Source organism: Schistocerca gregaria, chromosome 1 (genome assembly GCF_023897955.1).
Source record: "Schistocerca gregaria isolate iqSchGreg1 chromosome 1, iqSchGreg1.2, whole genome shotgun sequence".
In the NCBI taxonomy this organism is placed as follows: domain Eukaryota; kingdom Metazoa; phylum Arthropoda; class Insecta; order Orthoptera; family Acrididae; genus Schistocerca; species Schistocerca gregaria.
Window position 1 is genome coordinate 1,034,891,623 of NC_064920.1, and position 12,786 is coordinate 1,034,904,408.

The 12,786-nt window shown below is 39.9% G+C and overlaps 1 protein-coding gene across 4 annotated transcripts in view; it reads right to left on the bottom strand.

Moving 5' to 3' along the window:
* LOC126279438 (trafficking protein particle complex subunit 11) overlaps positions 1-12,786 on the bottom strand; it is a 98,454-nt gene that overhangs the window by 76,254 nt on the left and 9,414 nt on the right. For all 4 annotated transcript variants that reach the window (XM_049979679.1, XM_049979678.1, XM_049979677.1 and 1 more), the window contains exon 3: positions 531-700. In XM_049979679.1, the coding sequence (XP_049835636.1) occupies positions 531-700 (170 nt within the window). The remainder of the gene's footprint in view (positions 1-530; positions 701-12,786) is intronic.

Here is a 12,786-nt window from a genome sequence, read left to right on the forward strand (position 1 = left end):
TGAGTTCCCACCACATGGTAGGGGTTTGGTGATGATCTGGACAGCAATATCATAGGGGAGGGGGGGGGGGGAGGGGGAGGGGGAGGGGGAGGGGGAGGTGGAGGGGGAGAGAGAGAGAGAGAGAGAGAGAGAGAGAGAGAGAGAGAGAGAGAGAGAGAGAGAGAGAGAGAGAGAGAGAGAGAGAGTGAGTGTAACGAGGGGTGGTGGGGGGGGGGGGGGGGGTGGATGGGGTCAGTGTGGAAAGGGCAGTGGAGCAGCAAGCTCTTGTGCACACACACTATTGCTCTGAAGAACAAGTTATCTGAAAGCTATCACTGTCCTCAGTCTTGTTTATGTCCCTATCGAAAACACAGTGCCTCGATTATACGTTGTGTTGTTACTTTAACTCCTTTCATTATTTGTATTGCACCAAGAACTTTCCATTACCATAATAAAGTCTCTAACTACTTCTTTTAACCTCAACTTAGTGGAAAGTTAAACTGTATTTTGTTAGCATCACTTTACTGTTATTATCAGTATAAGAGAATTACCTCATTGACTGTACACGTGATGAACATTCAATACGTTTTTCATTCCAATGAGGATCATCCCAATCCAGTTCATAAAAAACAACAACTACTGCAGGTAACTCGTTCAAATGTTTGTTCATCCAATTTCGTTTGAGAATTCCTTTAGGTATGTACCAGTCATACGAGTTTCTCTGCAAGAAATTTATATTTATATTTGTAAAAGGTTAGAAATGATTTCCAGCAGCCTTCTAATATACCAGAAATGTTTACAATACTACTTGCAAAATAACAAAAAACACTTTGTTGTTGTGCTGGACACTGTACTACTGTAGATGTACCATAAAACATACACTTGAAGTCATGGGTATTGTCACTTGGGAAAGGAGATGGAAGGGCAAGAAGGAAGAGAGGTTAAAGTGGTAGACAGACATCACACAGGACTGTGGGTCAAGAGCACTGAAACAACCAGTGGTGGCAAGTTATCATGTGCTAATGTGCTACAGGATACTGGAAACATTGTACTAAAATTATACCCTTTCTCTTCAAAAGCAATCTGGAAATTGCACTAAAATTGTGCCCCTTCTTTTTGAATGTGAGCTGGAAACTGCACTAAAATTATGCCATTTCTCACTGAATGTGTGCTGGTATGCAAATAAAATGAGCATAAACACGTTTTGTAGTGCTCTCTCTGTAATAACTAGAAACCAGTGTCAAGTGCTCAAATGATAGTCACACATGCTGTGATCAACCCAGAGAAAGGATGCAGCTGTCTGTTTTCAACTGTGTATGCTCTGATGTGATGTCATCCCTTCTGACTGTATAAGTGTTGTGTTGCTCACATCAACAGGTCAGTATTTTTCTGTGAAAGTGTGTGTGAAACACTGTCCAAGTGTAGAGTATGGGGGATTTTGAGGAGCAGTTGATGTAATTGCACTATGGCTGAGTAGCCAAGCACACTGACTGACAAATCGTCAGTTCCGGTCTAATTCTCACACCTAACATCCTTTTTTTCATTTTATTTTATTTCTTTCAATGTTCAACTCTTAATTATAAAATTTGAATATTTAAACAGTTCAATTTAGGTACATAAAATTAATATAGTCAATTAAGTTATGATTACTACCCTTCTCAGTCAACAGGCTATAGGCTACCAAATTGTAGCACACTGATAAAATTTTGCACAATTCACCACTGGAAACGATGATGAAAGACATGGCACAGTCAAGTTTTAAGCAATAGTTCCCTATAAGCACACGTACAAAGTCTTTCTTTCATGTGCAATATTTTAACAACAAACTGTGTTAACAATTGCTCTGTTGAACTACCTCACTTTATACCAGTGGGTGTCCTCAACACTCTTTCCACATGATGCACTTGTAAACCATGACTTCTGTTCTAGTCCCACAATTTGAGATGGAAGATGATCTGTTGACCATGAAATGATTAGTTGCAGGAGTTCCACATAATAGTTTTGAGCCATGCCATATGTTATATTTCTTTGAATGACTGTATAAGTTTCCAGTGAATTGTGCAGTGACTTGGCTCACACCAATCCACAAAATGTAATGAATCCAGCTGAGTCACCAGGAGGGAATGAAATTGGTCACATTCTTTTCAAAGGAACCATCCTGGCATGTTCAATAATACAATACCAATTGCCATTATTTAGGTTTTATTTTTAGGCTACCAGTTTCAACTTTACATTAAGTCATCTTCAGGCCTATGCAATGAAGGTTATAAACAAGCAATAGATACATATTGTCACATAGAAGAAGATGTAATTACATGAATGATGAACCCTAACTTCACTTAACGAAGGTTTATTCAGCACTTGCACATACAAGAGTGCGGAGCAAACTCCCTCTGGCCAGAACACATACAGTATATACACAGCTACAGAACAATCTAGTACAATTATTCTTGACATTTGTGGATACTTCTAGGATGTTCTCGAACCAAATATAGGAATTAAAATGGTACAGTACAGGTGAGCTTTGAACTCATGACCCTCCAGTTAACAGTTTAGTACCATAACCACTACACCATGGTACTAATCAGCTTCTTCTGCGACATTGCTCCCTCCTTAAGAGAACAGCGTTTTGCTGTCATGCCCTCCTAGTCTGGGAACAAATCATCGGTCCTGCATACTCCCTACACTACTTGTCACCTTTCCACTTACTGGCTGTTCCTAGAGCTTCGAATTTACCCTGGGTGGCAGGATCCTTGTATAGCTTCATTCGAAGGACGTGGACCGTATCTCTGATCTTTCATCGTCTTGCATCACGGTCAAAATCTTCAACTTCATAAGTAACATCAGACAACTGTCTTACAACCTCATAAGTCCCCAAGTAGCACCTGAGGAGCTTCTCAGAGAGACCAACCTCCCGAACAGAAGTGACGATCCAGACAAGGTCATCAGGCTGGTAGAGAACAGGGAGGTGGCTCGCGTCATACAGTGTCCATTTTCATAGTCGCCTCATGCCCATGCACCAGGAAAAATGGCGTAAATCCTATGGTGTCTTGTTTGGCAGTGTTTTAGGCAAACGTCACGAAAGGTAGCACATCATTCCAGTTGATCTGCTCAACACTGACAAACATTGATAGCATGTAGGCCAAGGTCTTATTAAGGCGTTCAGTAAGCCCGTTAGTTTGTGGATGGTAGGCAGGCATCATGTGATGAGTAATGTTGTACCGACAGTTTATCTCTGTCACAAGTTTCTATTGAAAAACTTTCCCTCGATCTGTAATTAACGACCTTGGGGCACCGTGTTTTAACACAATGTCTTCCACGATGAATTTGGCTACCTCGGATGTTTCAACTGTTTTCACGGCTTTTCTAATGGCATAGCATGTAAAATAATCAGTGCAAACAATAATCCATCTATTGCCACTAGCAGATATTGGAAATCATTTGAGGAGGTCAATCCCAACACAGTGGAAAGCCGTTTCGGCTGGTGGAATTGGAATGAGTCAGCCAGGCAGTTTCTGAGGAACTGCCTTTCTCCTCTGGCACTCTGGACAGTGCAACACATAGTGACAGACACTCCTAAATAAACCTGTTCGGAAAAATCTCTTGCGGATTCTATCTCACGTCTTAATAAATCCTAAATGTCCGGCCTCAGATGTGTCATGGAAGTTCTGTAGAATGTCTAAGTGTATGTGTTTAGCAATCACTGGTAGCCAACTCTTTCCAGATGGATCAAAGTTTTTCTTGCAAAATATCCATTAACTACCCGAAATTGTCCTTTCACATCCTCTAACTGATCATGGCAAGCATAGTTTGAGATATCTTGGCGTCCTTTTTCTGCTCAGCAGAGAGATCCTGGAGTGCAGCGAGACAGTCACTGTCTTCATCAAAGTCTTGATGGTCTTGCAAAGGGTTTCTTGAGAGACAGTCGGCATCTTGGTGTTTTCTTCCACTTTTGTACACTATGGTAATGTCATACTCTTGAAGACGCAGTGCCCATGTGGCGAGTCGTCCTGTTGGAACCTTAAGACCTGTCAACCAACAAAGTGAATGATGGTCTGTAACAACTGTGAATGGACTTCCATAGAGATTCTGTCAAAATCTGCACATGGCCCAGATCACAGCAAGATATTCTCTTTCTGTAGTTGAGTAGTTTCTCTCAGCTTTTGTAAGTGTCCTAGAAGCATAGGCTATAGCCTTCTCTTTTCCATCCGAAATTTGCACCAGAACAACACTGATCGATACCCGCTGGCATTTGTATGTAGTTCTGTAGGTGCTCTCTCATCATACAGCCGTCACAGCTTTTCACAGCACATCGAAAGAATCTTGTTGAGTACCACCCCAGATAAATTTAGCATCATCTTTTAACAACTCTTAATGTGGTCTGGCTTTGATATAAAAGGGTTTGATAAAACGACGGTAAAAAGAACATAATCCAAGGAAGCTTCTCACATCTCTAATACCCATTCTATTTTTCTCATTTCTTATCGGTCAGTTGGCATATCTATTATTTGTAATTCTCTTTACATCTAGCATTTCATAGTTAATTCTCAGTATCCAGTTGTCCTATTCTCTGATCTGGAATCCTGAATGATTTGCCTGTTGTTGTTGTTGTGGAACTCAGTCCTGAGACTGGTTTGATGCAGCTCTCCATGCTACTCTATCCTGTGCAACCTTCTTCATCTCCCAGTACCTGCTGCAACCTACATCCTTCTGAATCCGTTTAGTGTATTCATCTCTTGGTCTCCCTCTATGATTTTTACCCTCCACACTGCCCTCCAATACTAAATTGGTGATCCCTCGATGTCTCAGAACATGTCCTACCAACAGATCCCTTCTTCTAGTCAAGTTGTGCCACAAGCTCCTCTTCTTCCCAATTCTATTCAATACCTCCTCATTAGTAATGTGATCAACCCATCTAATCTTCAGCATTCTTCTGTAGCACCACATTCCAAAAGCTTCTATTCTCTTCTTGTCTAAGCTATTTATCACCCACGTTTCACTTCCATACATGGCTTCACTCCATACAAATACTTTCAGAAACGACTTCCTGACACTTAAATCAATACTCAATGTTAACAAATTTCTCTTCTTAAGAAACGCTTTCCTTGCCATTGCCAGTCTACATTTTTTATCCTCTCTACTTCGACCATCATCAGTTATTTTGCTCCCCAAATAGCTTTACTACTCTACTACTTTAAGTGTCTCATTTCCTAATCTAATTCCCTCAGCATCACCCGACTTAGTTCGACTACATTCCATTATCCTCGTTTTGCTTTTGTTGATGTTCATCTTATACCCTCCTTTCAAGACACTGTCCATTCCGTACAACTGCTCTTCCAAGTCCTTTGCCGTCTCTGACAGAATTACAATGTCATCAGCGAACCTCCAAGTTTTTACTTCTTCTCCATGAATTTTAATACCTACTCCAAATTTTTCTTTTGTTTCCTTTACTGCTTGCTCAATATACAGATTGAATAACATCGGGGAGAGGCTACAAGCCTGTCTCACTCCTTTCCCAACCACTACTTCCCTTTCATGCCCCCCGACTCTTAATAACTGCCATCTGGTTTCTGTACAAATTGTAAATAGCCTGTCACTCCCTGTATTTTACCCCTGCCACTTTCAGAATTTGAAAGAGAGTATTCCAGTCAACATTGTCAAAGACTTTCTCTAAGTCTACAAATGCTAGATACGTAGGTTTGCCTTTCCTTAATCTTTCTTCTAAGGTAAGTCGTAGGGTCAGTATTGCCTCACTTTTCTATGGAATCCAAACTGATCTTCCCCAAGGTCGGCTTCTATCAGTTTTTCCATTTGTCTGTAAATAATTTGCGTTAGTATTTAGCAGCTGTGACTTATTAAACTGATAGTTTGGTAATTTTCACATCTGTCAACACCTGCTTTTTTTGGGATTGGGATTATAATATTCTTCTTGGACTCTGAGGGTATTTCTCCTGTCTCATACATCTTGCTCACCAGATGGAAGAGTTTTGTCAGGACTGGCTCTCCCAAGGCCGTCAGTAGTTCCAATGGAATGTTGTCTACTCCGGGGGCCTTGTTTAGACTCAGGTCTTTCAGTGCTCTGTCAAACTCTTCACGAAATATCATATCTCCCATTTCAACTTCATCTACATCCTCTTTCATTTCCATAATTTGTCCTCAAGTACATCGCCCTTGTATAGGCCCTCTATATACTCCTTCCACCTTTCTGCTTTCCGTCTTTGCTTAGAACTGGGTTTTTCATCTGAGCTCTTGATATTCATGCAAGTGGTTCTGTTTTCTCCAAAGGTCTCTTTAATTTCCCTGTAGGCAGTATCTATCTTACCCCTAGTGAGATAAGCCTCCACATCCTTACATTTGTCCTCAAGCCATCCCTGCTTAGCCATTTTGCACTTCCTGTCGATCTCATTTTTGAGACGTTTGTATTCCATTTTGCCTGCTTCATTTACTGCATTTTTATATTTTCTCCTTTCATCAATTAAATTCAATATTTCTTTTGTTACCCAAGGGTTTCTACTAGCCCTCGTCTTTTGACCTATTTGATCCTCTGCTGCCTTCACTATTTCATCCCTCAAAGCTACCCATTCTTCTTCTTCTGTATTTCTTTCCCCCATTCCTGTCAATTGTTCCCTTATGCTCTCGCTGAAACTCTGTACAATATCTGGTTCTTTCAGTTTATCCAGGTCCCATCTCCTTCAATTCCCACTTTTTTGCAGTTTCTTCAGTTTTAATCTACAGTTCATAACCAATAGATTGTGGTCAGAGTCCACATCTGCCCCTGGAAATGTCCTACAATTTAAAATTTGGTTCCTAAATCTCTGTCTTACCATTATATAATCTATCTGATACCTTTTAAAATTTTCGTCTCCCTTCACTACCTGAATAATTTTTATATATTTCATCAATTTCTTTGTCATCTGCAGATCTAGTTGGCATATAAACTTGTACTACTGTAGTAGGTGTGGGCTTCGTATCTATCTTGGCCACAATAATGCGTTTAGTATGCTGTTTGTAGTAGTTTATCCCTACACTTATTTTTTATTCATTATTAAACCTACTCCTGCATTACCCCTATTTCATTTTGTATTTATAACCCTGTAGTCACCTGAGCAGAAGTCCTGTTCCTCCTGCCACCGAACTTCACTAATTCCCACTATATCTAACTTTAACCTATCCATTTCCCTTTTTAAAATTTTCTAACCTACCTGCCCGATTAAGGGATCTGACATTCCACACTCCGATCTGTAGAACGCCAGTTTTCTTTCTCCTGATAACAACGTCCTCTTGAGTAGTCCCTGCCCGGAGATCTGAATGGGGGACTATTTTACATCCGGAATATTTTACCCAAGCGGACACCATCATCATTTAATCATACAGTAAAGTTGCATGCCCTCGGGAAAAATTACGGCTGTAGTTTCCCCTTGCTTTCAGCCATTCGCAGTACCAGAACAGCAAGGCCATTTTGGTTAATGTTACAAGGCCAGATCAGTCAATCACCCAGACTGTTGCCCCTGCAACTACTGAAAAGGCTGCTGTCCCTCTTCAGGAACCACACGTTTGCTGGCCTCTCAACAGATACCTCTCCGTTGTGCTTGCACCTACGGTACAGCTATCTGTATCGTTGAGGCACGCAAGCCTCCCCACATAGTCTCCACACACTTGGGTGCACATCTTCCTGTCCACAGGATCTCATCTCGTCTAGCCTAGGTATTACAATTACGAACAACATAAATTGGAAGGAACACACAGAAAATATTATGGGGAAGGCTAAACAAAGACTGTGTTTTATTGGCAGGACACTTAAAAAATGTAACATACCTACTAAGGAGACTGCCTACACTATGCTTGTCTGTCCTCTTTTAGAATACTGCTGTGCAGTGTGGGATCCTTACCAGGTAGGACCGATGGAGCACATTGAAAAAGTTTAAAGAAAGGCAGCACATTTTGTATTATTGCAAAATATGGGGGAGAGTGTCACAGAAATGATACAGGATTTGGGCTGGAAGTCATTAAAAGAAAGGCGTTTTTCGTTGCGACGAAATGTTTTCATGAAATTCCAATCACCAACTTTCTCCTCCGAATGCGAAAATATTTTGTTGACACTGACCTATATAGGGAGGAATGATCACCACGATAAAATAAGGGAAATCAGAGATCGTGCAAAAAGATATAGGTGTTGATTCATTCCGCACCTATACAAGATTGGAATAATGGAGAATTGTGAAGGTGGTTCGATGAACCCTCTAACATGCGCTTAAATGTGATTTGCAGATTATCCATGTAGATGTAGCATAATCTTCGAGGGACCACAATCTATAATTGCCTGAGGAGCTTTCAAAAGTCCCATCTGACAATGACGTCATAACTACACTCTTGTAAGATGACAAATTCTATGGGCTGTGTATGGCCACTTATACCCACACAAATTTTACATCTTCCCGTAGGTTTTACACATGTCCCATTATCCTCCTTCAGCAGAGATTTTTTTGTTGTCGACGAATATATTTGCTGCAACTGGCAATGTACTTCTCCGAAATGACTGAATATGGTGTTCCAGAGTCCACAATAACTTGGGCTGGTCGGCCATCCATGAGGATATCAATGTAGTTTCCTATCATTTTCGTAGTGACCGATAGCAGAGGATTTTTCTCTTCAGCAGCCTCACCTACAGGGAAGGTCAAACCCTTTTGTTTTCCAGGTTGCGGTGGCTAGGTGATCGCCTGGAGCTTCTAAAGGGCGATGGAGACCTTGACTGGCATGTTGGGGAGCATCCTCTCCAATTTCTAGCTTGCACCGATGGTAACATATGTCGTCCTGCACCCATATCATCTTGCTCATCTTCGTCGGCCTGGAGTTGGCGTCGGCAAAGATCGGTCTGATGTCTTCTGGCGCAGGCATCACCAAATATCCACCGCCTTTCTCGACAATAGTGCACCACATGTCCCGGTCGTCCACAGTGGAAACATACTGGTTGGTGATACTGGGTCCTCCAGACGTCAGTCTTCCTTGGTGCCCGAACAGGTTCCTCATGCAGCATTGGAGGAACGTAACTCTGCCTGGGTCTCGACTTTTTCACTGTTTTAAAGGGAAATGAAGGACGAGAGATTGGGTTCAATGTCTGTTCCACTTATGACCTCTTGAAGTGTCTCAGTGTTTTGTTTGCCATGCACCTTCTGAACTTCCTGTCTCACTACCTGATGGAAGCCATTCAAACTTCTTGCATGTAATTCTTTTTCGATGCAGTGTCTCGATATACTGGCACCATTTTATGAAGTTGTCTGCTGTCGAAACCTCCTTCAGAAGTAGGGCTTGATACATGTCCTCAGCAAACACCCTTCATGGGATGTGCAACCTTATCTTCCCCGTCCATTCTAGGATCCACTATTTTACACAGCTCCAACATGTCGTGAATGTAGGATGCTGTAGTTTCGCCTGGACACTGTGCCCTGCACTTTATCTTCAGCCTTGCACTTCTGTAGTAGTGTGTTGTCAAAACACTTGTGCAGTTCTGCGTGGAATACTTCCCAGCTTGTGAACTTCTCCTCATTGTTCTCATACCATTGTTTGGCAGTGCCCTCTAAGTAGAAAAATACGTTAACCAAACACACGGTGTCATCCCATTTTTTGGCTATACGCTCATATACCTTCAGCCACTTTTTTGGATCTTGGCCATCATCACCAGCGAATGCAGAAGGATGTCTAAAGTGGTAGCACACAGCTGCTATCATCGTAACGTCCTCTTCTTCTTCTGTCTCCTGTAGATTGTGATCTGTTGAATATGGCTCAAACTCAGGTTTCTCACCACATAAACAGCGGCTCTCTCGTGGCCTGATGGGATCCACTGTGTCGTCAATAATGTATGCTATCACAAGTTCCAATACCCAGCAGCTCCACCAAAATAATGTCACGTAGAAGAAGGTGTAATTACATGAACGATGAACATTAACTTAACAAAGGTTTGTTCAGCACTTGCACATACAAGAGCGTGAAGCAAAAAAGGAATGATAGATTGAAAAGGAATTACATGTATTGAAATACCATAGCTGTACTCAATTGTTATTAGATAATACTCTATCAGGAGCAAACAAAAGAACACCGTAGGAGGATGACAGCAAAAAGTAAAAGTAAAAATAAAAAGTAGAAATGTATCCATCCATGTAATAAGACCTAGGATATTATAATCAAAAAGTGGGTACTGTGTATGTTAATTCTCCAAAAGCACACCTTTTTCACCAATACCTGCAAAGTCTCTAATTGTAAGAAAACTATTTGGAAGATAGGAAGCCAACATCAGTTATTTGGGCAGAAACTTCCTAACATCATACTTCTGGAGAGTGTCTATGGAAAGAAGATAATTAACAGTAGTCCCATTATAGGGAGTCGCGAAAATAAAAAATATACTACTAAACTATGTAATTACAGATTTTATATACTGAATAGTGCTCAACCAAACTGGACATTAACTGTTCCATATAAATATACATTCCATATAAATATATAATGCATATAAATATATATATATAAATCAGAGGGGAAATGCAAAAATCAAGAGGTAACCTCAAGTACTTACCACAAAATTTTAAATCGAACGAGAGTCCGTATTGGGTCCAAAATTGGCAAAATGAAAAGGAGAATGTACACTTCATCATATATATACAAATACATCACTGCTTAGTAAAGTAATCGCAGAAAAGTCACCAGAAAATAATCTCCACTCCCCAGACCATCATTAAATATCATGAAAAGATGAATAGATGAAATTGTAACAATCTGTCATTAGGGTAACATAAAACAGAATGGACTGAAACATCTACATAATTAAACCTAAACCTAAAGATTATTATCTAATAACAATTGAGTACAGCTATGGTGTTTCAATAGCTGTAATTCCTTTTCAATCTATCATTCCTTTTTGTATACTTACTATAAGAATTGCCATTGCTTATAGTGTATCCCCCTTTATTTTACCTGATATATGATCCTGCTATTTACTTTACATATAAGTCGGTCCTTCTGCCCGCGTCTTATTTTTAGACAAAAACCAGTAGCGTCTACCACATATAACCATACATATTTACAATGGATATACAGGACTGATGGTTGGATTACTTTGACACTTCTATTTTATGAATACTTCCATTAAGTTACTGATGGTTTCGTAGTATGCATGAATAACTGGTTACTTGCTGATAGTACATATAACTTTGTATTTTATAGATTTTAGTTAAGAGCAATTTCTTTTAATTATGTAAATTAATATGTAACATTGGCCTCATTTAGACAATACACTGTCTTTTTAATATGCACTTATTGCCAGTTTATAACCTTCATTGTATAGGCCTGAAGATGACTAAATGTAAAGTTGAAACTGGTAGCCTAAAAATAAAACCTAAATAACGGCTATTGGTATTGCATTATTGGAAATTGACCAGCCAAAGTCCCACACTCCAGACAGAGGAGGGAGTTGCAGTCATTCTGGCATGTGCCCTAATCAATGCAGGGAAAACAAAGAAACCTGGTCCTGCACCCTAACCACTGTGACACTACATTCAGATTCACAAATTGGTTTCACATTCAGCTTACTGTCAATGCCTCAAGCAGCCGCAGTGTTCCTGCGTCCACATTGTTGTTCAACTGTTACGTTATTGTATTAAGCTCCACTGTTCTTTAATCCTTAATTACTATAGACTGCCTCTCAGACTGCTACAAATGTATGTACCTCACTATTGGATGGCAAGATAAACATGGCAGAATGTTTGCACTGTTGCTGCACTTTCTTATTTTTGGGCCTTGAGAAGTCTTGCAGATATATCATAGTGTTTGTGTGTTGTATTCTTATTGAATATTACAGTTTCTCCATGGCAAGGAAAGTTGCATCTTCTACACAACTTGTTTTATGTAAGCCAGGTGTAGATGTCAATGAATTCTCAGATGAAAACGTGTATGACAACAATAACCCTGCTTTTGAGATACTTGGTGACCATGACACTAATTTGAAGCAGGAAACAAATTGATGATGATGTGACAGTTGATGACAATGGAGAGGCTTACTTCTTCAGTAAGAACAGATGTTTTAGACGGATAAAACAGGTGTCAGGTTACATAAGAAGAAGGTTAGATTGTCTTGCTACTCCCTGAACAGCGACATATGGCAAAAAGTCTCAGAGAAAACCCTGTTCTGAAGGTAGTTCAAGTCTCAAACACAGAAAGGACTGTTTGAAAAATGTATGCTTTTGCCCTCCTTGTGTGAAGAGTAAAACAAGGTAACTGTGTCTACAGTCCGGTGTTTCAATTTGTTTGATTTGCTCTCTGACAGTCTACGTGAAACACAAGCAGGGTGACACTTATTAAAAAATGATTCAGAGGCTCTTAAGAATATGAAATTATTTTCCATTTGATCTTTTAAATCTAAAATGTGGCAAAGTGTCTCTCTTCATAGATTTATCGAGTTCAATAGTTGGTCTACGCTGAAACTATAAGAAGTATACTCAAAGCTGATGTCATACACAATGTCTCACAAATGAAATGTGTTTTTCAATATCGTTATGTTGTGAATCTGTAATATTATGCCTCTGATGATAATCTGTAAGAGGGTAGAGATGTCAGTATCTACTGTTATTTAAGTAAAGCTTAAAATCAAAATATACTGCAAATTCTGCTCGGTTTCAGTTGTCTAAATGTTTTAAATCTTGAATTGTTTAAAAAAAATTATAATTTTCATGAAGTCTACTTCCAAGAAGTGTAATTAACAGCAGAAAGTCATGAAAACATATATCCACCACAACAATTGTTTTATGTGTGAAAAAATGA